Below are 26520 nucleotides of genomic sequence, written 5' to 3'. Positions count from 1 at the left end.
AGAGATTCTAGCTCTGCGATTGGCTTATCAACAGCCAATCAGGAGCGTCGTAAGGGACTGGCCTAGACATCAAATGCACGGTTGATGTGAATCCACCAAAGTAATCTCCTGAAACATCGTGCATTAACTATATAGATTTTAGTACATAATGTGGTACGAGGATCTGTCGTACCATAAATGAAACCATTTTAAAAGCACTTTCACTGAATAAATTAGATGAAGTAACGCTCAATTTAGAAAAATGATCTACCAATAATAGCGCTCCCCCCCCCCCCAAAAAAAAAAAAAAAAAAAAAAAAAAAAAAAACTGGAATGGTCTACAACTTCACAATTTGCAGTCTTACCATAGACGGTGAGGTTGGACTTTCGGAATTCTTTTCTAAATTTAGGATGTTCACCAATAACTTCACACTGGAACTCTCCCGACGTCCTTCGATCCGCATTCAGTAGGACCACTTCCCTCTCCGTTGACATCCAACACTGAAAGTAAGATAGAGACTCATCAAGTTTAGACATTCAATGCAAATAAAGTACGCGATTGAGACCGGGCAGAAACAAAACCAGCTCGAAGCAATCGGCCGCTTCCACAAACTTGAAGTCGTCCCTTATATTGCCAATGAAGCTGAATTGATGCTGACATGAACGCAAACGCTGCAAGATAAAACCAGTTATTGGCAATAGAATAACTCCGGGGATGCCTGGATGTTTTACTTTGGATGTGGTTCGTTCGTTCTAACACTAATACCCTGATTACTTGATATTTTCGAAATTTCTCTCGATTTTTAATTAGTATATATTATTCTGCCTAGACTGAATTAATAGATGTGAAGGACCCACGTTTTAATCATTAGTATCAGTTACAGTGTCTGCACTCAGGGCAGCATTAGACTCATAACAGCCGAATTCAGTTGTGGTGGAACCAGTTACAGTTAATGATATTGCTACTGATGTTAGCTTTGATAGCCAGGCGGTCATCGTTTGTAAGTGGTGGACGGTCAGAATCATCAAGAGTAAAATACTGTAAAGCGAGTTAACCCCCGCCCACCCCGCAACCCCCTTTTTTTTTTTTTTTTTTTTTTTTTTTTGCCCCTCTTAACAAAATGAATATTTTGACTATCGAACAAGTATCAGTAGCTTAGTTGGTATATATATATATATATATATATATATATATATATATATGTATGTATATATATGTTTATATGTATATATATGTATATACACATACATACATACATATATATATATATATATATATATATATATATATATATATATATATATATATATATATATATATATATATATATATATATATATATATATATATATATATATATATATATATATATATATATATATATATATATATATATATATATATATATATATATAGACAGACATTGTGTGCATCTATGTATATTTGTTTTAAAATATTGTGACAATATACGTAGCTGAAATGGAACAAAATATCCTTGCTAAATAATTAGAACACGAGAATTTATCAGAAGCTTTAGGTAAGAATTTGATTTATTAATTTCATGGAAAACCCCGAAATCTACTTTAGGTATTAGTTTCGAAAACAAATTTCATTATGGCAGAGACATTGAAATAGGTTTTGATACGATACTTTCAAGGATGTTCAGTCGACGATATATCTTGAATAGATTTTACCGCCACACAGATTTTGCAAAGTAATAACGTTGCAAAATAGTTATGGAACCAAAGGCCTTTATTTTATTTATTTATTTTAGTATAATTATTATTATCACTGATGTGTTGCATATTCCCACGCCAACATGGACATTGTATTAAAGATTATTTATGTAGAAATTGACCTACGTCTGTACTTAACCTAAGTTTATACATGCAAAAATAGTCTTCTCTGAACCGTGCGATTCATGCGCTTGAAGTTATTTGTTAAACCATGAAGGGAAAATATAGAGAGGGAGAAAATGAATACTTCTCATTGGTTAACTGTTACAGCAAAAATGTAGACATTCAAATCGGAAACTCTTGATATCATGTCTTTTAACTGTATGTCTTACATCAAATGAACAAGACATTAAACCTGCTATTTTGAGGACATTAAGGGGAGAGACTGCGCCATGGACATCATAAACAGATCAGAACGATATGCGTAGCTCAAGTTAACAATTGGCAGCGTATTTTTTAAATGCAAATGTATATGAAGTACTTGTACCCGCATCAGATCCTACGACCGATATAAAAGACAGCAAGCTCCTAGGCAAAGTTCCGAGAAAGGTTTACCTATATCACTTGCCAAAACAAAACAAAAAGGGGGGAAAATAGAACGGCTCAGTTATCACGATCTTTTATTTTCTTGACTCCTTCACCCAACCTCCGTAGAGAGAAACACCGTCTCTTCTTTCCCCTATTTCTGATTTTGTTTTTTTTCGTCAGACAAACAAATCAACTAGAGAACTTCTATCAGCTTACTAGTTTTACTCCTGACTGCTCGAATGCTCAAATGGCTGTGTGAGCTCAGATTCACTCTGTCACACGAACCAGAAATGCCTCGTCGCAATATTCTTTGAAGGGAGGGTGCTAAAAGGAACATGGAAACAAACAGATGGTATATATATATATATATATATATATATATATATATATATATATATATATATTATATATATTATATATATATATATATATATATATATATATATATATATATATATATAATTCATTGAATAGAGTGGCCTTTTCACTGTTAACCAGCTTTTTTGAAATTGCTTCATATTTTCTAATTATTTTCTTCACTTCATTGTTCAGGTTACTAATGGACACAGAATGGGGTTCTTCCATTTACTCCAGTATTTTTACACGCGACAGCTGTTTCGTCAACCTATACGTATTTACGTTGTCAAGCGTACTGATACAAATATGTTGTAATTTGAGATTAAGCTGGCCTTGTGCCAGCACGGGCTCTTGCTCGTAGAGCAGCCCGTATATACAAAAATGAACCTGCATGCGTTATGTGACGTCATGGGGACGGAGAGGTAGTACAGTTGCCAGAGACCTAGTTTTAAGTATTTACAAAAGACTATAGTGAAATATAAAATAAGACAAACAAATAAATATGTTAACAGATGTTATATCAAAAGTTGAAAGTAAGTTATTATATGCACATTATACATATATGTTTAATTCACTGAATGTCAGTGTGCGCTCCTGTCCGCGTGTGGTGGTTTTGTTCCACGCGGTTGAAGGTCTGCCCCCTACACGAGGGTAAGGATTTTTCTGCCTCGCGTTGGATGTTAAGGTTGGGGCGTTGCATGGTGATGCTGACTGCTTCTGATATTAATAAACGGCTGTAGTTGCATTCCTTGTGTATTATTTTGGTGTTTGTGAGAAGTTCTTGTAGGGATGGTTTTTTTATTGTGGGTATCCACAAAGTGCTGGAGAATGGCGCCTTGGTTTCTATAGGCCTGCATGCGTCGTTTTAGTGCAGTGGTTGTGTATCCGGTATAGCATTTTGGGGGGACTGACATTGCTCGTCAGCACAGACAAACTTGTATACTATATCAGATACAACCTCTTTCTCCGTCGATGGGACCGTACTATTTTTCATTACCAGTGAGGCCGTAAGGTTCGGCTTGCAGTAAATTCTTTGTGTTATTTTGTTATATGGCGCTAAGGGGGGTGGTTCCTCTTCGCAGTATACCAAGGATGGCTTTCCTTTCATCTTCGTGGTGTTTGTTGTATGATATCTGATGGTATATCACTATTTCTTTGTCTATGTCTTGTGTGTTGTCCCTCGGGGTCGGGTTATGGAAAGCCTCTAATCTCTTTTTGACAACTTACTGGATCATGTCATCTGGGTAGCCGTTATTTGTGAGTAGATGTTGAACTCTGTTGATTTCTTCGTTAGTCGCTTTCCACGTCGAACAGTGTGTTATGGCGCGTTTTTGTATGCATTTACCACTGATCGTTTATATGCATCAGGGCATTCTCCTCTAGCATTTAAGCATCTCCCAGCATCTGTCTTTTTAGTGTATACGGTGGTATTGTATTTGGGGGGGGGGGAGGGGGGGGGAGGGGGGGGGGTCACAAGTGCGTCCAAGAAGGGGAGCATTTTCTCATTACTTTTTTCTACCGTAAAATTTAATGTAGAATTTGCTTGGAGTTTATTTACTAATTCATCTATGTCATTTTCGCCCATTTGCCGATGTATTTCGCCCCTATGTGAGAGGAAATAGGGCTTCATTTGTATTGTACATGCTTCTAGCATCTTTTTTAAAATCTTTTCGGGTATCGGTAATGGTGTTTTCTCAGAGCGGTATATCTTGTCCATGATGATTTGTATTGTTTCATCCACTGGTACGTTAGTAAATAAACTTTCGACGTCCAGGGATGCTATGCCTTCGTCGGGTGTGGTGTCTTGCAGTAGATCGATGAATTCCGTCGATGATTTTAGCGAGAACGTTGAAGGAATATACGGAGTTATAATTTCGTTCAATTTCTTTGCCACTTTATACATGGGGGATGTCATTTGGGATACAATGGGCCGTAGTTGGTTTCCCTGTTTGTGGATCTTGACTGTGCCGTAGCAGTATCCGGGTGCAAAGTCTACGATGATTTTTGGAAAGCTTACTGTTCTCGGTTCTTTGTTCGCTTTTTCTGTTAGTCTCATCATTTTCTTTTTGAGGTCATTTATTGGGTCTTTTTAAAGTGCCTGAAACTTACTCTTATCACTTAGTATATTATCCATTTTGGTGTTGTATTCATCTCTATTCATTATGACGTACACTGCGGTTTTATCTCCTTTGCGTATTATTATGGTTTCGTTTTCTCTCAGTTCTTTTGACACTTTCTTTAGCTGTGGACTGAGTATGCGACTAAAGTAGTTACCACGTGTTCTATTGGCCTCACCCAGTAATTCAGCGATGTACTCTTGTTTAAAGTTCGATTTTGCGTTCTTCTTTCGGTCGCAGTAGTTTATCGATTAATACTTCTGTTTTAATCCTCTTGGATTCAGGGTGTGGTCTTCGTATGCAATGACAGTGCAGGCCTAGATTTAGTAACTGCTTTTAGTGTTCATTCAACTCTTTTCCTGATAGATTAATGTACCCGGCTTTTTTCACTTCGTTTCTCACTGGTCCACCGTTTAATATCAGAAGCTTTTTGCTATGTCTTGCACTGACTATTTTCGAATGCTTTTCTATTTCTCTTTCCACTTGTTGTTGCACAGCACATTGGGTCTCTGTCGTAGTAGTATTACAGAATTCACTCCACTTTGTTGCTCTTTCTTCTTGCAGTTTGGTGATCTTTTCTGATGCATATAATTTATATATATATATATATATATATATATATATATATATATATATATATATATATATATATATATATATACACATTTTTTTTATTCATGACTAGGTATACTTCAATGAATGCAGAACCTGTGGTTCCATAACTGGAACTTTCTTATTCATTTTGGCAGTCAGGTTTACTTCTACCTCGGAGTACATACATTGTATATAATGAAGAAAGAAACAGGTGACACGCAAATAAAATCTCTGACAATTACATTATTTTCCTTTGTTTATATGCAAGCTTTCTACACATTCGAGCATTTTTGTTTATGACCTACCATATTGTATGTGTGAATTGTATAACTGGTTTTCGTCCTTTTGGATAAAAAGAATAAATGAATAAATTGTCATTATTTGTCCAAGAAAAAGGAGGCGTATGAGTATATATATGATATTGTTTTTCTTATGTTATTACGATATTTGTTGTTTAACAGCAATTTCAGGCTGTCGTTGTCCAACCTGCCTGAATTATTCCAGTGCATGATTTATTCCACAGAGTATAAAGATCATGTCTGTTAAATGGTCGAATATAAATGTTTAGAATACGCACATGTACGAATGGAGTGCTTTAGATGAGGGAAAAGAGACGAATTCTATTAATCCGCAGAATTTCTGATATCACAGATTTTTAGTATGCAACGCGTGTTGCCATAGTGGGTAAGTAAACGAATGTAATACACGAGCGGTCGGTATACGGGTTACTTGTATGTATACATAAGCAGAATTGGGTGCTTAGTATAAGATCTAAACTGCAGTCATGTTTAGATTTCTTTTATCCATACGTAGGACAAAACTTCATTTGCCAATTTTTTTCTTTTTTTCTTTTTATCATGGGCAACATGATTGTAGAGGAACGAGGCTAGTGATATAAAGCGACTTTATCGCGAACGGAAAATTAAGATTTAAACTGAGAACAAGAGAGGCATATAATATATACCTGGGCGACAGGGATAAGGAAAGGCCATTATTTTGTTCGGTTTATCCGCAGCTGTCAGTCGCATTAGAAAAAAAAGAAATCTTTAGTTTTGGGTAAATTATGCGAAGGATTACAAAGTATTCAAGCGCCTCAGTGGCGTGATCAGTATGGTCTTGGACTGCCACCTCGGTGGCTGCGAGTTCGATTCTTGGGCATTCCACTGAGGGGTTCGAGATGTGTATTTCTGGTGATAGAAGTTCACTCTCGACGTGGTTCGAAGTCACGTAATGCCGTTGGTCCAGTTGCAGAATAACCACTGGTTCCATGCAACATAAAAACACCATACAAACAAACCAAGCAGTCAATATGCGTTAGGCAGACCATTAGGGTATTCTTTTAGTTCGTATATTTGGAAGGCTCGGCATTTAAAGTAAATTGACATCAGGAAGGTAAAGTTCATGCTGAAGAAAATTGTCGAGCCATTTAAATACTTGATAGTAAATGCTAGACTTGATTAAAAAGAAAAAGGGCCGGGGCCGCGGGGGGTGTTGGTTGTAAATTGTAAATCAAGGAAAGCATCGATTGTTTCGCAAAAAACCGTGGAAGTGAAGCGCGGTCATTGAACGTTAAATAAAAAAAAATGGACACCGGTTAAAATTAGCTCACATGTATGTTGTATCAAGCTACGAACTTCGAAGATAGTGTAGTCATGAAGCGACCCACACTTGTCACTACGGATTAAGAAAAGGTTTCGTGCCGTCCATGAATAGCTGATTTCCATAAAGTACATTCGGTTATATATAGGTGTTACGACCCGTGTTGTGACGCTGCCTGTGGTGAAATAACTCTCTTTGACACCAAGAGAAAAATGGTCGAAATATGTGTACAGAAATGAGACTAGAGACCTCTTTCTACCGAAAGAAATCGAGGGAAGAAGCAACGGCGGAGTTACTGATCAGGTAAATGAACTTCGAGAAAATGTAGTACCCCTAATATAAAAGCTGTATACTCCCACGGACGGAGTCGCATAAGGCCAACTTGAAGGGCTAATATCACGTTTTCGAAACACGAATAATTTTAGAGGACCTCAGTGACATATCAGGTTATAAAAGGAAAGTAATGCATAATGAAGGCCAACCCTTTTATAATCTTTCTTTACCGTTCATCCTTTTTATTGTGAATATTTTGTTTATCTATATCTCTGGTAATGAATTTTTGCATCGTTTTGAAGTAACAATTTTCCAGCGGTGGCGCTGGAAATGATTGAGGAATTTTCCCCTCGAGGTAACTTTACGAACAATCGCACAAGTTATATCTGGGCTTTCCAGCAACTCCCTACGTAATTGTATCATTCTCCCCGCTTACAAACTAATTATATAAAAACAACTTTATACATCACAAAGTTACACTCATTTTGCTGTTATGAAAGCAATTATGATGAATTGCTGAAGTTATCCCGTTTGAATGATAATTTAGTTTTCTGCGATTAAGTACACGGGAAACCCCGATGATTTAGTTACGGCTTCCTCCCTTCCTTAGAATATGATATAGATTTTGGATCCATAAGGGGGAAATGAATGGCTTTTATTTATAGAAATATTCAATTCTGAACCAGATGCAGTTTTATTCACTTCGTTATGCCAAAGGCTAGGGCCTCAGCACAATAATAAGAAATAGATTATTTTGATGTTTTTCAGGAAAGCTTTTATTCATAGTTATGTTTATCTGTACAACAGTACAAATAAACATCAAGACTTTAGCCATCTTCCGTTTAGTGCTCATACAGGTTCCCGTAGTAGAAAAGAGAGAGAGAGAGAGAGAGAGAGAGAGAGAGAGAGAGAGAGAGAGAGAGAGAGAGAGAGAGAGAGAGAGAGAGAGAGAGAGAGAGAGAGAGAGAGAGAGAGAGGCGAAATTCGAGAGAGAAAAACACGAAATGAAAATACGCCCTACCCTGACTGACCTCAAATAACCTCACAGCCGACGGGTTTTCGCCTCCCGGGGGACCTCCTTACCAGCTTGACTCCCAATAGCCTACTTTACACTGTCTCTTGCTGGAAATACCGTGAACTGAATCACCAGGTGTAAATATATTTTTTTATAAGTTATATCTCTTGAATCGAAAAAAAAAAAAAAATTAATGGCAGCTTGCTATTAAAAATTTAAGGAATGCAGTTTCCTTAAAATGGGCTTTTTACTAGGATTCAACGTTTGTAATATTTTGCGTTGAAAAGGCATTTAGAAGAAATGCTTCAGGAATTCTAGAAGGACGGGTATTTGTGTTGTATAGGAGGCTTAGATATCCCGAAAGATATGACCGTTGAATATTGTAATATTTTGAAACATTGCTTCTTTTAGTTATTTGACCTATAAAACGACGATGTTCATGACACACAACGAACTCTAGGAGGCCATTTGTTTCGTCAAATTTTTACGGCTAGTTAGCCTTTGCAATGAAAAATAAGAAATGTGTCCAGCTTCAACGGGCGGACAGTTTCAAAAGCGCCATCCAATTTTCAAAAGAATGAAACACGACATCAAACACCAACTGCACCAAAAACAGCCTTTTGTGTTGTTCTCCCCTACGTAGGTTTCTATACTGCAGCCCTGAATAACTGAATCAACTTTATCTTGGCTTTTTTTCCCCCCGTTTGCCACTTTTACGTTTTGTTTCACGGACCCTTACATTTTATAGACCCCTGTTTTTACGGACTAAAAGACAACCTTCCCAACCTGATGGTGTTGTATACGTTTTTGTTTGCTCTCGGTATGAAGACGCTCTGTCTTTCGTAAAAAAAAATTAAAAAAAGGCTATTTTAATGAAAAGCAAGCACATTTAGTAACTTGGTAGGCCCTGATGACTCTACTTGCTTGATTGTTGTTTGAATTAAAATTCTCAGTTATTTTTTCTATTCTCTATGTGGCTCTGTGAACTTGTTTGTTTGTTCACTGAATTGTGAATGATCTGTCCAACAAGTTAACATTGGCCTTTTAAATATTTTGTTTAGTTCCCATCAGCTGTGAAACGTTAAGAAATTCTTTGATAAATTCGTAGGTTCTGATGTACAACTTGCGGTATTCGGAGTAGGAAGCTCTAAGAACTGAGGCCTTCCCTTGGGGAAATTTGGGTGTCCAGGTTTTCGTAGTTAATACAAAGTGTAGAAATATCTTTGACGATACGTTAACCATTCTTGCCTTTAGAGAAGATGTGAGAGAATGAAGTATATGCAGTAAAACAGTTTATATCTTGTTTGCGTTTATGTACGCACAGGAAGACTGACTGACAAATTCTCGTGACAGTGACATAGGTTGACAAACAAATTCTCGCGACAATGACATGGATTGACGGACAAATTCTGGCGATATTTACATAGATTGAATGACAATTTCTCGCGACATTTACAGGGATTGGCAGAATTCTCGGGAGTGACATGGATTGACAGACAAATTCTCGCGACAGTGACATAGGTTGACAAACAAATTCTTGCGTCAGTGACATGGATTGACAGACATATTTTCGTGACAGTGACATGTATTGGCAGACAAATTGTCACGACAGTGACATAGATTGACAGACAAATTCTCGCGACAGTGACATGGATTGACAGACATATTTTGGCGACAGTGACATGTATTGGCAAACAAATTCTCACGACAGTGACATAGATTGACAGACAAATTCTCGCGACAGTGACATGGATTGACAAACAAATTCTCGCTACATTGACATGGATACATGATGACGCATAGAACATACAGAAACAAAAATGGGCATAGTTGCCCAAGTCTACATGACCTTATTTAGCATAGACCAAGAAATAAAAAAAGAAAAAAACGGCAGTGAAAGAAGCTTTTCTTACCTTGATACCACTGATTTAGCTTGATGATAAGAGTAAACTACCTGCATCATGAAGCTATGTAAAGTATGGCGCATACCATAAAAATGGTTAGACAAGCCTATTCTTCATCGAAAATATGTTCCTGGTTCCTATTGCCATGATTCTGATATTAATGATTATTGATCACTTTTGCTTCTATTGCTTCTTCCTATTCTTTTGAAATAGGATTTAATTTGCGTGGGCTCCTTGCCGCGCCCCCTTTTCAAAACCCTTTCCCTCATTTTATCATATTACATTTATGTAGTTTTATACTATGTACTATATAGTATAGACTGTACTATATGTATTTACTCTGTGTATGTAGAATATAATAATGTATGTATGTATGCATATATACAGATATATATGTATATATAGATATAGATATAGATATAGATTATAATATTTAGTTTAATAATGTATGTATGTTGCAAGACAAAGATAGATATAGATATAGATATATATGTTCATAATGTATGTATGTTGCAGAAAAAGATAGATAGATAATATCTATAATTTATACACACACATTAGCGTTCGTGTATCAAGATGCATGCTAATATCTATTTAACATATCCATCCACGGTGTATTTCTGATCATTAACAAGTATAAACAGAGACACAGAAGTGCTTAAAAACTTTTGTCAAGTCTTTCATATTCAAGCATTTGCCATTCATAAGCCAAAAGCAACTTGTTATAAACTTGAAAGACTGGATCAAGGAGAAATACTTCAATATCCGCTAAGTTTACACTTAATTAATGAATATGCAGACAAGAGTTCCCGCACTAGATCGGGTTCCACCTGTTGCTAGCTGCGTCGAAGGATATTATGATGATAATGATGTTATTTTGAAAAACTGATTAACTTACTGTCTTTGCACTTTTGGTAGGTTGGTGTATTTGGGTATATGCTGCCATTTAGATGATTGGATCTGTAATTGTTGCCACTTTGGTGTATTCAGTTGCAGTTTTGTTGAATGAGTTGTAGTTGAAGGTACATTGCATAAATGTTGTGGTTGAGGTTGTTGAATTATTGCGCCTGTTCTCTCCATTTCAGCTGGTTGAGTCGTCTTGACTGTTGATGCCCTTTAACTGACTAATTTGTTGAGGCTGTCATTCCATTCTGTTTTGCTTCAAATTTCTCTGCAGAAATGAAGCTCTGCATCCGGTTAAAATGATTCTAGGGAAGGATTTGACTATGTGTTCGAGCGAATTTTATCATGACCTGGTTATAACAAAGAAAACTAAAGCCATAGCGACAATTATGCAGACGCCTTTGCTCAACAAATCCCAACTTACAGGGCTGCCTTTAAGTCAAAACAGGTTAAGGAAAGCAGTTTGAGCACCTTCTAGATTCTAATAGTATTAGTAATTTCCCTTGCAATCATGTTTAGAAAACAGAAAGAAAAAAGAAAAATTACTTTATATTGTAGCATTAATTCGTAAAAGGAGTCAACACCTTTTTAAACATCTTAACTGAAAAGTGTCATTGTGCATAATAAACTTAAGATGCATGGCGTAAAAATGAATATACTTGAAAAGATACACCTAAAAAAACATTGAAAGTTTAAAACATTAGACGATGTAAGGAGTGTGAACGAACATTTTTAATAATTTTATATTTGAAGTGTCATATATGACTGAAAAAGCAAAGAAATTGGTTATGAGGTCAAGCTACAGATATGAATTATTAAGAATAGAATGCAACTCGTTTCTAAATGAAAACAATACACACCCCGTAAAGCTCCGAAATATTTGCTTTATAATTTACCAGTAAAAGTAGTGCGTAAGCAAAACAAAACAACAAAGGCACCAAAAAGCTAATGAGAATTGATACTAGTTGGCAAAAGTAAGAAACAAGTAAATGAAGAGCGCACGCAAAATAAAAATTCGTGGGGCCGAAGGCAATTCCGCAATTGATGAGCCCCATCCAACGAATTATAGATTTAATGGACGCATTTAGTTCCCTAACCATTTGATTAATGGCAGCTACACGAGAGGGAGAGACCGTTGTTAAGTGATATGGAATACGTCAATATCGCACAATTTGAAGATTCTTGTTGGCTTAGAATGAGAAAAGGATTGAAATATAGAAGGGGTTCGGCGATTCTGCGTGGTTCATAATGAGGTTCATAATGAAGAAAGTATATTGAGGGATGAAAGAATAAATGTATTCGGTTAGCCTCATAATGAGGAAAGAATTGAAGGATGAAAAGTGTTGGCGATTCTGGTCATTTCATAATGAGGACATCATTAAAAAGAGTTGGATTCTGATTGGTTCATAATGGGGAATGATGGGAAATAATTTTTGCTGATTATTTATGGCTTTTAATGGAAAAAAGAATACAAATGAATAAATACATTGATAATTCAAATTGCTTTATATTGAGAATGAGATTGAAAAGTACAAGTCATAAAGAATTAAAGAAAGGGAAAATTTACGCAACGAATGAATTGGATCAAGAATTTTGCAAATATACGATTAGTATTTCTCATTTTATTTGTTATTTTTCATATAACTTACTTAAGTTTCAGTAATGAAGGTTTTTAGCTGGTATAATTGTATCATCTTTGCCATTCTTTCCTTTGAGCAATCGTACTCGAAAATTAGTTATATAAATGGAGAATTAAGAAAAGTGTGATAATGTATATATATTGTATATATATTATATATATATATATATATATATATATATATATATATATATATATATATCATATATATTTATATATTATATATAAATATATATATATATATAACTTACATAATACATTACATACATACATACATACATACATACATACATAAAGGTATAAGCCATGAAGGAAAAAGAAACAACGGAGTTGCTGCAAGATCTTCGAAGTTCCACGTCCTTTACTCTGCTGAGTAAAGGACGTTGAACGTCGAAAGATCTTGTAGCAACTCCGTTGTTTATTTTTCCTTCGTGGCTTATACTTTTATTTATGGATTTATCACGTTCCAAACTTTCGTGATTCAGTTATACATACATGCATGCTTATATATATATATATATATATATATATATATATATATATATATATATATATATATATATATATATATATATATATATATATATATATATATATATATATATATATATATATATATATACATATGAATTGTTGCAGGTGAGGCAAGGTGGTGTTATTTGAGAAAGACCTCACGACACGATGAGAAATACGTTTGTTTCAGGAGTAGGACAAGCAGTTTAAATTTACTTGTAATAATGGTTCTCTCTTACCTTGACATTGCTTGAGAACCAACCGACGAGGAGTTTTTGCCCCGTGTCTGTGCTTCATCGATAGGCTTCTTACGAAAGGGAAGAGACTGAACTTACAATTTGGAGCTTAACTAATGTTCCTTTTGGTCCTAGAAAAGAAAGCACAAAGTTATAGTACAGTCTTTTAACTCCATTCTTCAATTCAAAGTATTAATGAAATACTGTCATGTTTGTTGCCTTAATTTTCAACATCTCTAGAACAAAAATAAAAACAGTTGTGTCTCTCATTTTAATAATTTTAATAAAACTTTCTCTCGTCCTCTCCCTCTCTACGAATATATACATGCATATATATATATATATATATATATATATATATATATATATATATATATATATATATATATATATATATATATACATATATACATATATATATACATATATATACTATATATATATATATATACATATACCATATATACATATATATATATATATATATATATATATATATATATATATATATATATATATATATATGCATGTATATATTCGTAGAGAGAGGGAGATGGAGAGAGAAAGTTTTATTAAAATTAAAATGAGAGACACAACTGTTTTTATTTTGTTCTAGAGATGTTGAAAATTAAGACAACAAACATGACAGTATTTCATTAATACTTTGAATTGAAGAAATGGAGTTAAAAGACTGTACTAATCTTTGTGCTTTCTTTTCTAGGACCAAAAGGAACATTAGTTAAGCTCCATTGTAAGTTCAGCTCTTCCCTTTCGTAAGAAGCCTGTCGATGAAGCACAGACACGGGGCAAAAACTCCTCGTCGGTTGGTTCTCAAGCAATGTCGAGGTAAGAGAGAACCATTAGTACAAGTAAATTTAAACTGCTTGTCCTACCCTTGAAACAAACGTATCTCTCAGCGTGTCTTGAGGTCTTTCTCAAATAACACCACCTTGCCTCACCTGCAACAATTCATAATTACCAGGACGCTCATTCCAGATGTCCCTGATGACAGTCGGGTATAATCATATGCAAATGCCTCTCGCATCTGCATGAGTAACTTGAAACTCTATTTCTTGTTTATACATATCGGTAATTTTTAATGGATATTAATGTCTTTAATGATGGACGTCGCAGCCATCCAATAATTTGTTGATATTTTTATGATGTGACTAAGTTCTCCATTTTGTGCGCATCTTACGTGCAATTAGTTATTCTTTTAGTTTTTTTCTTATTTCATTTCATTTCATATATTTCATTTCATTTCATATCTCGCTCTTTCTTCTCCTCTTGATATAATTTCTTCTTCTTCTTCATCACTAAACGACTACACCAGTCTTTTTAGCTCTGCTGGAACCCGGTCCCAGTTTGTAAGGAGCTCATCCATCATCCACTTTTTAATCAATTTCTTTCAGCTGCACTTTAAGATATTGGAAGTCACGTGTAATTTCCTCACCTTTATGATAAAAAATGGGGCTCTTTGAGATTGATCGATGAATGAAGGCTGATGAAAACCCTATTATTACTTTGGTGTTATATCACTTTCAACCTAAGTCGGTTTTCGCTTTTAATATTTTCCTCTTCATTCGCTTCAGGACCGTGAGCGTTTGTTTGTTTTTGCTCTTTTGTTAATGAGGTGGAAGGGTATTGTTTTGATTGCATTTTGTGCTGACAGATTTTGTTGAATGGGCATATGATTTTGAATGAACTACACATATAATTTGTGTATGTGTGTGTGTCAGTCTTTCATTTAGCAGGTGCTTTTTAACGTAAAACAGTGTACCCGACTTCTTCAGTGTAGTAAGCAAGAATTTAATTCTACGCTTTCAACCCTCTTGAATTGATCATGTTTTCCTCCGACGCTGGTTGCTGATTCCATCAGTATTTTAAGACAAATTCAACAAAGTGAGTTTCTTCCTCAGGGCCGTTGACTGTCGCATTCTTTCCTTTTTGCTGTCATACAAAGACATATCAGAACTTTCATTAAATTTTACGGTACTGTGCTACCTCTACTATTTTTAGCACATGTTTAATAGCGTAAAGTAAGAGGACATGTTGTAAATTAGGAGTATTGTATACTTTACCGTTCTATAATAAATTTAGTAAGGGGTCTGTGTTGATTTTTGGCCAGCGTTTTTTTTTTTTTTCATATTGCAATTACTTTTCTTTGGGGGTGATTTTAAAGAGGAAGATTTGAGAACTGATGGGCTGAGTAGAATCCAGTTAATTAATGTGGGCTCATTGGCCGTGAATTGACAGTTCTGTTTATTGGTCTCTAAATTTCAAGGCTAATTACGATGGTTCGATTACTGCCATTTCATTGCTGCGAATTTTTTTTAACCCGAATTTGAATGACTGAATTATTGGTCAGTAAAATATAGTCTGGATGACGGGTTGCTGCTCTCCATCTCAGTTAGGGGTGCCTACGTGGCGTGATCGGTATGGTCTTGGCCTGCCACCTCCATGGCTGAGAGTCGATTCTCTGGCATTTCACTGAAGTGTTAGAGATGTGTATTTCTGGTGGGGAATGAGACTTTTTGGCGTAGCCCGTTTGGCGTCGCTGTTTCGGCTTGGCCGATTCGGCGTAGCCGATTTGGCATATAGAAATTGTCGGCGGAGAGACTGTTAGGCGTCAAATGACTACTTTGTCGCTGTAAACGACATTTAGCCATCAAATAGATACTTCGTCGTTATAGCGCAATTAGCTCTCATTTTAACAATTGTTTAGCAATTGAACAATTGTTTTTTTTTTTTTTTTTTTTTTTTTTACATTTACTTTTTGGCAGCTTTAGAATTTTCCGTCGTCTAAGCCCTATTGTACGAAATGGAAGGAGATATTTTAACAAAACCTGGAAGAAGCAAAGTGATTCACGATGGCGATGTGAACAGAAAGATCGGTGTAAAGTAAGATTACATATGAAGGATGGAAAAGTGATTCGCCAGTTGAATCAACATACCCATGAACCATCTGCTGCAAAAGTAGAAGTTGAAAAGTTGAAAACAAATATTAAGAAAAGAAGTGCTGAAACGCTGGAGCCACCAACCGTTGTAGTCAATGATTGTTTAACTGGCGCCTCTCAAGAATAGGCGTCGAAATGCAAGAATGTTTGCTCCCGAGATCTGGGACCTTTATGAACGCACTGTAAATGATGAAGATCGCACTAACAATCACGCTGAAGCTGCCAATCGACGTCTACAGTTCGAACTAGGAATGCATCATCCTTCCATCTGGAAATTTATTGATGCCTTGAGGAAAGTTCAGAAAGGGACTGATGCATTTTCTAGAAAAATTTAATCGCTGGATATCCACTTCCCAAAAAGCTAAAGAAATATAGAAATGCTGATGAAAGAATAAAAAAAAAAATAGTAATGGAAGTTGAGTCATCAGAGCCTATTGAATTCCTGAAGGGTATTGCTCATAATTACGAAATGAAAAATTAATTCTCTAAGTGAATAAAATTTATAGTTTTTCCCAATTCAAGTTTTTTATTTACATTATTCCACTAGTCTTTTAATAATATAAAAATTTTTACTGTTTTATTTTTCTGAATAAAGTTCAGAAAGGACGTGCTGCATTTCTAGAAAAATTAATCGAACAAAGACGTCGAAACAATCTGACGCCTAAACGGCTACGCGAATAGTGCTATTAGTTTTCTGACGCCGAATCGGCCAAGCCGAAACGGCAGCGCCCAATGGGCTATGCCGAAACGTAGCAAATCCTTTCTGGTGAAAGAAATTCACTCTCGACGTGGTTCGGAAGTCACGTAAAGCCGTTGGTCCCATTGCTGAATAATCACTGGTTGCATGCAACGTAAAAACACCAGACAAACAAAACTTTCAGTTAGTAGAACCGACAGCTGAATCAGCCAAATTCTCCCTTTGTAAAATTTAGTTTTTGTATTCAAATTCATGCTTATGAAATCGTGATGAAAAAGTAGGCTACTCCAAATACATTAAATGTCCAGGATTTGTATGTCATCTTATACACTTCAGACGTTTCTGAACTTTTTGAGGCGTAGGTATTTGTTGAGGCACACCTTATAGCATGCCTATTAAACTTACCTATCCCTCTGACCTAACGTTAACTAGTCCTCAATTCTGAGTTAGATAAGACGTCAGTAAATCAAACCGCTAATAGAAAATCTCCCAAAGTTACTTCATTTAGAGATACTTAAGTGTCTCTCCAGATCATGTACAGTAAGTAGGTGAATTTACAGTAAACGAGGAGGAAGAGGAAGAGGAAGGGGAGGAGGAGATTTAAGAGAAGTAGCAGAAGAAATTTATTGCATGTTGATGTTTTCACGTTGGTTAATAGTAGCTGTATGGTTATTTTTAAGAGCGTCGTATTTCTTGTTTACTAGCTTAAGCGAATTATTCACTTACCAGGCGACTCTCTTTAATCAAGGTTTTATATATATATATATATATATATATATATATATATATATATATATATATATATATATATATATTTATATTATGTGTGTGTGTGTGTGTGTGTGTGTTTGTGTGTGTAAATATACATACACATTATATAATATATATATATATATATATATATATATATATATATATATTCTATTACCATTATCACAGCACATACTTGACGACTGGCGTTATATATATATTTTACAATACCCGTAAAATAATTCCCGATGATTAATGTATCAAATGTCTAAGAGATTTGAAATGCATAACGATATTCCAAATTTTATAACACTTTACTTCAGTTATTGCCACTTCGTATTTTTCCAGCACGAAATATTATTTTTTAGGTGTTAAAAAGAAACGTAGAAAAAAACAATGCCAGCTTGCAGCTACAGGCATTCGTGGATAACGAGAAAAATTTCCCCACTTTTTTTATTTAAAGGGGAAGCATTGCTCAGGAAATAAAATATAAATAAGAATAACTATATTTATATTTTCAAAAGGGGTCGCCAGTTCAAGTCTGATGTCCTTTCCCAGACTGAAGTCATATTATTAAAAAACTCAGACTGGCATATCACATTTACCTGATCAGAAGCAAATAACTTAATCAGTGTGCATTTTTACAATTAATAATAATAATAATAATAATAATAATAATAATAATAATAATAATAATAATAATAATAATAATAATAATAACATACTTTATTAAAAGTAATGGCTACTTCAGCAGCGTTACACTTGTAGAGATTCTTCTCTATTTCTCTGCAAGTGTAACGCTGCTGAAGTAGCCATTACTTTTAATAAAGTATGCTTGAGAGAGGGTCTGCTTCTTAAGCACAATAATGATAACTATAATAATAGTAATCATCATCATCAGAATTATAATAATGTTATTTTAGTTATTTGCGTTTTAATTATTTTTTTTATTAATAGTATTAGTAAACTACGTCTTATATAACCCAATTTTCAACTATTGTTCTAACATTGTTACACAGGAGTGTGGAATGGTTGGTCATCTTTTGGCTGAAACTTATTAACTAGATTGGATTTTACTGATTACTAATCATACAAGTGATTAATGAGTGATAATGGCTGGAATATATAACTTTATATGTGAGGATTATTGGCCAGTGGATTATGTAATTGGATTTAATTATGTTAGGTCTGGCAAACACCCAAACTAATAATTCTCTTAAAGGGAAAATTATAAACAGGCTTGCTTCTCTCATCACATATGCCTTTAAGAATGACCTCATTCATGATCTCTGTATGTTGCACAAATGAAGGTCTTACAAATGTTTGTGAATCAAGCAGGAGCAAAAGTACACATTGCCATTTGTATATTACTACCTGACCAACCCAGCGCTGCCTTGGAAAACTGAATGACAACAATAAACTCTCTCTCTCTCTCTCTCTTACTCCCTCTCTTTCTCACTCTCTTCCTTCCCTGTTAAGATAGTGTTACAGTATTCAGCATTTTTGACATTTTCTATTCATCCCAGTGACCTCAAAAACCATGTATTAGGCACTAATATCCGTCATTTTTACATTTTATTTTTTACCCTTCTCACACCCCTCCTTCCTGTTAAGACTGAACTTGGATTCAAAGGGCTTCGGGAGTGTCACTTTCATCTCGGCAACCTCAAAAACTATGGTTTAGACAACAATATCTGTAGTTTTGGTTATTTTTACAAGTCACCACCTTCCCACCCGTCCTTCCTATCGGGGCTCAACTTAGAATTAAAGGACATTGGGAGTGTCACTATTCATTTCAGTGACCTTGAAAACCATAAATTATACACTAATATCTGTTGTTTTCAGTTTTTTTTACAAGTCATCCCCATTCCACTCCTTTTCACCCTTCCCTGCACCCACATCAGGGCTGAACATGAACTTGAAGGGCATCAGGGATGAACTTAGACTTAAAGAGCATCGAGAGTGTCACTATTCTTCTTGGCAACCTCGAAAACTATGGATTAGAAAATTATAACTAACCATAGTTTTCGGTTATTTTTACGTTTCCCCGTCCCACCCACTTCTCACCCCCTCATCCTATTAGGGCTGAACTTGGATTCAAAGGGAATCAGGTGTGGCACTATTCGTCTCAGCTACCTTGAAAACTATGAATTAGACACTAATATCTGTGTTTTCGGTTATTTTCACTGGTCACCCCCTTCCCACCCCTTCTCACCCTTCCCCCCAACCCCAACCATCAAGGCTGAACTGGACTTGAAGGGCTTCAGGAGTGTCACTAATTTTCTCAGCGACTTCAAAAAATATAGATTACTTACTAATATCTTGTTTTCGGTAATTTCCACATTGCACCCCATTCCCACACCCCGCCTTTACCCAACCAAATGGTCCGATTTTAATTCTGTTTTCACCATGACCGTCCCTGGTTTGATATTGACTTATACTTAAAATCGCACCAATTGACTTATACATAAAATCGCACCAAAATCGGGTCGAGAAATGTTGATTTGTATAGCATTCATACAACCAGACATTTTTCAGTTTATATATATATATACTATATCTATATATATATATATAGTGTTTACGTGTAAGATAATTTATTGTTGATTTTATATGTGACCATTCCATGCTGTCATGTATCAAGCCACAAAAATACATTTAATATCAAATTCACTGCACGTTAGTAATACAGTAATTCGTTAGCTTATACGCTGTTTGCAAGGCAAGGTGAATTCGATGTTAATGGGTTAGATGCAGTTTAACATACAGAAAAATATATATGTATTTTACATGCACAATATATAGATATATATATATAATATATATATATATATATGTGTGTGTGTGTGTGTGTGTGTGTGTGTGTGTGTGTGTTTGTTTATTTGTGTTTATGTATAATCATAAAAAAAGACAGTTGTTTGCCACATTCACACTCTTACTGCTAAATAGTGGATGAACACCAAAATATCTTATAAGCAGTTGATAAACGGCTCCCCTCCTCCCCTTTTTCCTCACTTTCTTCCTCACACAGCAGCAGTCACTGCTATCATGAACGTGCTCTCGAGCTTTTAGGTCCTAGAATCTAGGACATCAAAACCCTCACTTTGGTTTACTTCTTCCCTTCCGTCTCTAGCATTTTCTAGGCGTTCCTCTCCTGCTTCTTCATAGTGATTTCGGATTGCATTAGAAGTGTTATGTGGTCAGAGTTACGAATAAGTTCAAGACGTCATATATTGTGATGAGCTCAGCTTTTCGATTGCTTGTCACGATGAATACGGGGACTAGAAACGCTCCTGAAGGCCTGAAGTTTGTAAAAATATATAAAAAGTTATGCTAATAATGAGGCTAAACAAGACCGTTTTCAGCGCCTCAGTGGCGTGGTTGGTATGGTGTTGGCGTTCCACCTCGGTGGTCGCAAGTTCTATTCTTGGACATTCCATTAAGGAGTAAGAGATGTGTATTTCTGGTGATAGAATTTCACTCTCGACGTGGTTCGGAAGTCACGTAAAGCCGTTGGTCCCGTTACTGAATAACCACTGGTTCCATGCAACGTAAAAACACAATACAAACAAACAATACCGTTTTCGTGTGGATGAAATTGTGTTGCATTGTTAGAATCACCAGTGAAAATGTTGTTGATAACCGACGTAAAAACTGCAGCATCTCCTGGTACCCGAAAGACACAAACAACCAGATGAAAAATGCAACGAAACAAAACAAAGTCCAAACCTGATACACCGATTTCACCCGTGTGATGTCAATAAACACATTATTAAAAACCTAATTAGGTATGTCCCAAAAATAATTGAAGTCATTAATTATGCAGAAACCTACTCCCAGGACAGTCAGCCGTGACTTTCCTGCCCATCACTGAAAACATCATCAAAGTAGAATAGCCTAAATATCTCAACTAGCTAATTGTTGATCAAGTATTTATGAGCCATGCTGAATTATTTAGTATTACCGTCTTTAGCATAATTTCATCTTTGAATTTTTACCTCTTATTCAATGGATTTCTCTGTTACTCCTGATAATTAATATTTACGAAATCTTCTGAATTTTGTGTTTGCGATGTTAGTGGGTAAAGTCAGCTTACTTGCTACGTTTCAGGTTTTTATAGGAAATATCTAACGTTTAGCTTTTCTGTTATCAAACACTGGTTTTAGCCATAGGCAGACAGATCAAGTACACACACACAAACATAAACCTGCACATACACAGACACATTATGTGATCCATATAATATATATATATATATATATATATATAAAATATATATATATATATATATATATATTTATCACATCACCGAGATTCATATAATTGCATTAAGCTACAAATGTCTTTCAATATCTAATTCGTTCTACCTCGGAATTAATGTATTTTTATATATGTTAATCGAAGGGGAATTTTGTAGTTGATAATAATTTCGTTGGCTCACGGGCGCTTAATCCACATATATGAATCACGGTGATGTGGTAATACTCATAAATTGGCTGCGTGCGACAAAAGCACTACACAGCTATCTAGGTCGAGGAGGTTGATGCCGACTCCAAAACAACGAATACCTGAACACGACAGGGATTTGTAGGTGCGAGGCAGCATTAACTTATAGCTCTCGTGATAGCTGTGTGGCTAAAAGTGCTTCACTGTACTTCCTGATTTCTTGGTTCCGAGGATCGCGCCCTTGAGTCAACGAAATTATTATAAACTAAAAAATTCCCCTTCGGGTAACATATATGAAAATATATTAATACTGAGATAGAGCAAATTAGATATTAAAGGACGTTTGTAGCTTAATGTGTATATATTTGTGTGTATGCATATATATTTGAATAAAGAACATTTGTAATATATATATATAATAATATATATATATATATATATATATATACGTATATATATATATATATATAATATATTATATATATATAATAATATATAGGATATATATGAATATAAAATGATAATAGTATAATATCAGTTGCTTGACTTCCTCGCACAGTTTTTGAATTCGCTATCCATACAAGCCTTTCATCCGAGCCTGGAACAAATGTAGAAATTTCCACATTCCATGCCCGGGATGTTCCAGTGACGACTCCCTAACACTCATTCCTCTGTAGGAGAGTGCATTAAGAGTTCGTTTCTGGAACCTAACGTGCATGTGTTGGTGCTTACCATGGAAAAAAAAAGTTTTTCTCTTATCCAGTTCATATAAGAAGCCTCTAAAGATAAACATATCCAAAACGAGGTACGAGGAAGTTATTGTGGCTATTACAAATATATATCATATTCTGGTCAAATGGGTCAGTAAATACACGCATATGCATATATACAGTATATATATGTATTATATAAGTTTACATTTACATATGTATATTATATATATATATATATATATATATATATATAATATATATACATATATATATATATATATATATATATATATATATATATATATATATATATATATATATATATATATCGAGCTACAATGTCCTTTAATATCTAATTCGCTCTACCTCGGAATTAATATATTTCATATATGCTTAACCGAAGGGGAATTTTTTCTCGATAATAGATTGCCTGGATCGGGGCGCGATCCTGGGATCGTGCCCCGATCCAGGCAAGTCTATTATCGAGAAAAAATTCCCCTTCGGTTAAGCATATATGAAAATATATTAATTCCGAGGTAGAGCGAATTAGATATTAAAGGACATTGTAGCTCGATATATGTATATGAATCACGGAAAAGTGATATGACTTATATATATATATATATATAATATATATAGTATATATATATATTATACATATATATATATATATATATATATAATATATATATATATAATTATATTATATTACATGTATATATACACTAGCTGACCTACCCAGCACTGCCCTGAAAAACTGAATGACAATTGATAAACTCTCTCTCTCTCTCTCTCTCTCCTGTCAAGATAGTTGCTTCAGTTACATTGCCCAGCATTTTTTACATTTTATATTTTGCCACTTCTCACTAATCCTATTTGGGCTGAACTTGGAATTAAAAGGCATCGGAAGTGTCACTATTCATCTCAGCAACCTCAAAAGCTATGGATTAGACGCTAATATCTGTAGTTGTCAGTTATTTTTAGATATCACCACCTTCTCACCCCTTTCTCAGCCCCCTTTTCTATAGGGGCTAAACTTGGACTTAAAGGACATCGGAAGAGCAACTATTCATTCCAGCAACCTAAAAAACTATGGATTAGACACTTGTATCTCTTATTTTCTGTTATTTTTATATGTCACCCCTTCCCACTGCCCTTTCTGTAGGGGATAAACTAGGACTTCAATGGCATCAGGAGTGTCACTAATCATCTCAGTGACCTTGAAAACTATGGTTTTCAAGGTCTAAAACTCTAATCCAGAGTTTTTGAGGTCGCTGAGATTAATAATGACACTCTGATGCTTAAGTCCAAGATCAGCCCCATTGGGGTGTGGGGCCAGTTGGTGAAGAGGGGTGGTAGGGGATGACTTGAAAATAACCAAAACCAACAGATATTAGCGTCTAATCCATAGTTTATAATAAATATTAGCGTCTAATATTTGTTATAAACTGTGGATTAGACGCTAATATCTGTTGGTTTTGGTTATTTTCAAGTCATCCCCTACCACCCCTCTTCACCAACTGCCCCCACACCCCCAATGGGGCTGATCTTGGACTTAAGCATCAGAGTGTCATTATTAATCTCAGCGACCTCGAAAACTCTGTATTAGACGCTAGTATCTGTCATTTTCAGCTGTTTTTTTTTACACCCCTTAACCCACCCTAACACCCCCCCCCCCCCCCCCCCCCTCCCCCCCCCCCCCCCCACTCCCCACCCCCGGCCCTTTGGTGCCTGTGATGTCTTACGCCCACAGTATTCTTTCCCCGATGCTAAGTTATGTTTATAGCAGGTTTGGAAATTGCTCAATTCGTGTAGAAGTGTGTGTGGCACATAAATACATGCATAAATCCACTTGTATATATATATATACATATATAAATCGCAATTTATGTAATTTTTTAAATTCTTCACAAAAAACATTGAAACTGCTAAACCATTTTCCAGTTAATGCAAATCCCATTAAGATACCAGACTAATGACATATCCAAATGTGTAACTTTCCATAAGCAGAATCAACCTTGGATGAAGCGAATTACGTAATGAAATATTATTTGTACAGTTTCTAATTGCATAAAACTGCCAAATAGTTCGACGATATGACAGTAGTGAATGGTTTTTAAATCTTCCATTTTTGGACGAGTGAAAATGAACAAATCTCCCTGAAAAATGATTTGATATGAAGAAAGGATTGTGTTATAGAAATGATTGCTCTCTGAAAAGATAGGAATTAGAAGTGTAATCACTGGGATGCTTATTGTGTAGTGGTAAGCGACTTACAATTTTGCCCCATTTTATAAGCTTTTCTAATTTGCATTGCAAGGAATCATTGAAGGAGAATAAAAGTTCATCATGCAGTTAAAAAATGCATGGCATCGACCACAGAAAATAACGTGTTCGACTTGTCAACAAGAGTAATATTTCAAACGAAACACAATTTTTAATGTCTGAAAAAAGCTCTCATGAAGCACCTGTTTATGACGAAAAGGAAAGGAACCTTTCAAGAGTGATGCGACGGTAACAGGCTTGCATGAGAGGCACGAACCGTCATAGCGCGTATGATGATCCACGTGATAGAAATGCAAGACGGAATTTCTCTCGGGAGAACACGATGTAAGTGGCAGTTTGCAGAAGGCGATTAAGAACCGTTAGGCTGAAAGTGAAGTCTGCGACTCCATATTCAGATGAGAAAATGACTCGTGGGATGAAAATGTAACGACGAAAATGGACTAGGAAGTGAATTTGTAAAAATGGCGAGGCACCATGTTGCAATTGTATTTAGAGGTCAACTGGACCCGAAGAAAAGTTAAATGGGGTGGAAGGTGAATAATGCCTAATCCCGAAGGAAGCAATAGATAATACAAGGGGCAATAGTGCAATGCTTATAGAATTTAAGGAGGTGTTGTATACATCAAGGTGATAGTATTAATAACAAAAGTAAGATCCCATATTCAGTTGATCACACGTGATATAGTGTATATTATATAATTATATATAATATTATATAATATATAATATTTCTATTATATGTATGTATGTATGTATGTCTATAAGATATTATATTATATATATCATATATATATATATATATATATATGGATAACTTGATCACGAAGTATATAAAACGTGATGCTATGTATAAATAAAGGTTTTTTGCCACGAAGGAAAAAATGAAAAAGTGAGATAGCCAAGTACTTTCGGTCCTGTTCGGACCCTTTACTGAGGCAAACTGATTTTACAGAGAACAACATAGTCAAAAGAAGGCTTAATATACAAACTGACACTACAAGATTAGCAATAAGGGCGATTTTCACTCTACAGAAAGGAGGAGCCGCCTGAGGGTAGCCACACCTTGAAGGATACACGCAGTAAACAAGTGATTCTTCCAGAAAACAGTACATTTTGAAAAAACACGGGAGCATATACAATTTAATATCATGAATTTTTACACAAATTCTTGTAGTGTCAGTTTGTATATTAAGCCTTCTTTTGACTATGTTGTTCTCTGTAAAATCAGTTTGCCTCAGTAAAGGGTCCGAATATGACCGAAAGTACTTGGCTATCTC

The 26520-nt window shown here is 35.2% G+C and overlaps 1 protein-coding gene across 2 annotated transcripts in view; it reads right to left on the bottom strand.

Moving 5' to 3' along the window:
- LOC135224606 (uncharacterized) overlaps positions 1–26520 on the bottom strand; it is a 477388-nt gene that overhangs the window by 71668 nt on the left and 379200 nt on the right. For both annotated transcript variants that reach the window (XM_064263767.1, XM_064263768.1), the window contains exon 3: positions 345–480. In XM_064263767.1, coding sequence (XP_064119837.1) covers positions 345–480 — 136 coding nt within the window. The remainder of the gene's footprint in view (positions 1–344; positions 481–26520) is intronic.

This window comes from Macrobrachium nipponense, chromosome 12, assembly GCF_015104395.2.
Source record: "Macrobrachium nipponense isolate FS-2020 chromosome 12, ASM1510439v2, whole genome shotgun sequence".
In the NCBI taxonomy this organism is placed as follows: Eukaryota; Metazoa; Arthropoda; class Malacostraca; order Decapoda; family Palaemonidae; genus Macrobrachium; species Macrobrachium nipponense.
Note: the sequence above shows the minus strand (reverse complement) of the source record. Positions and strands in the feature narration are given on the sequence as shown.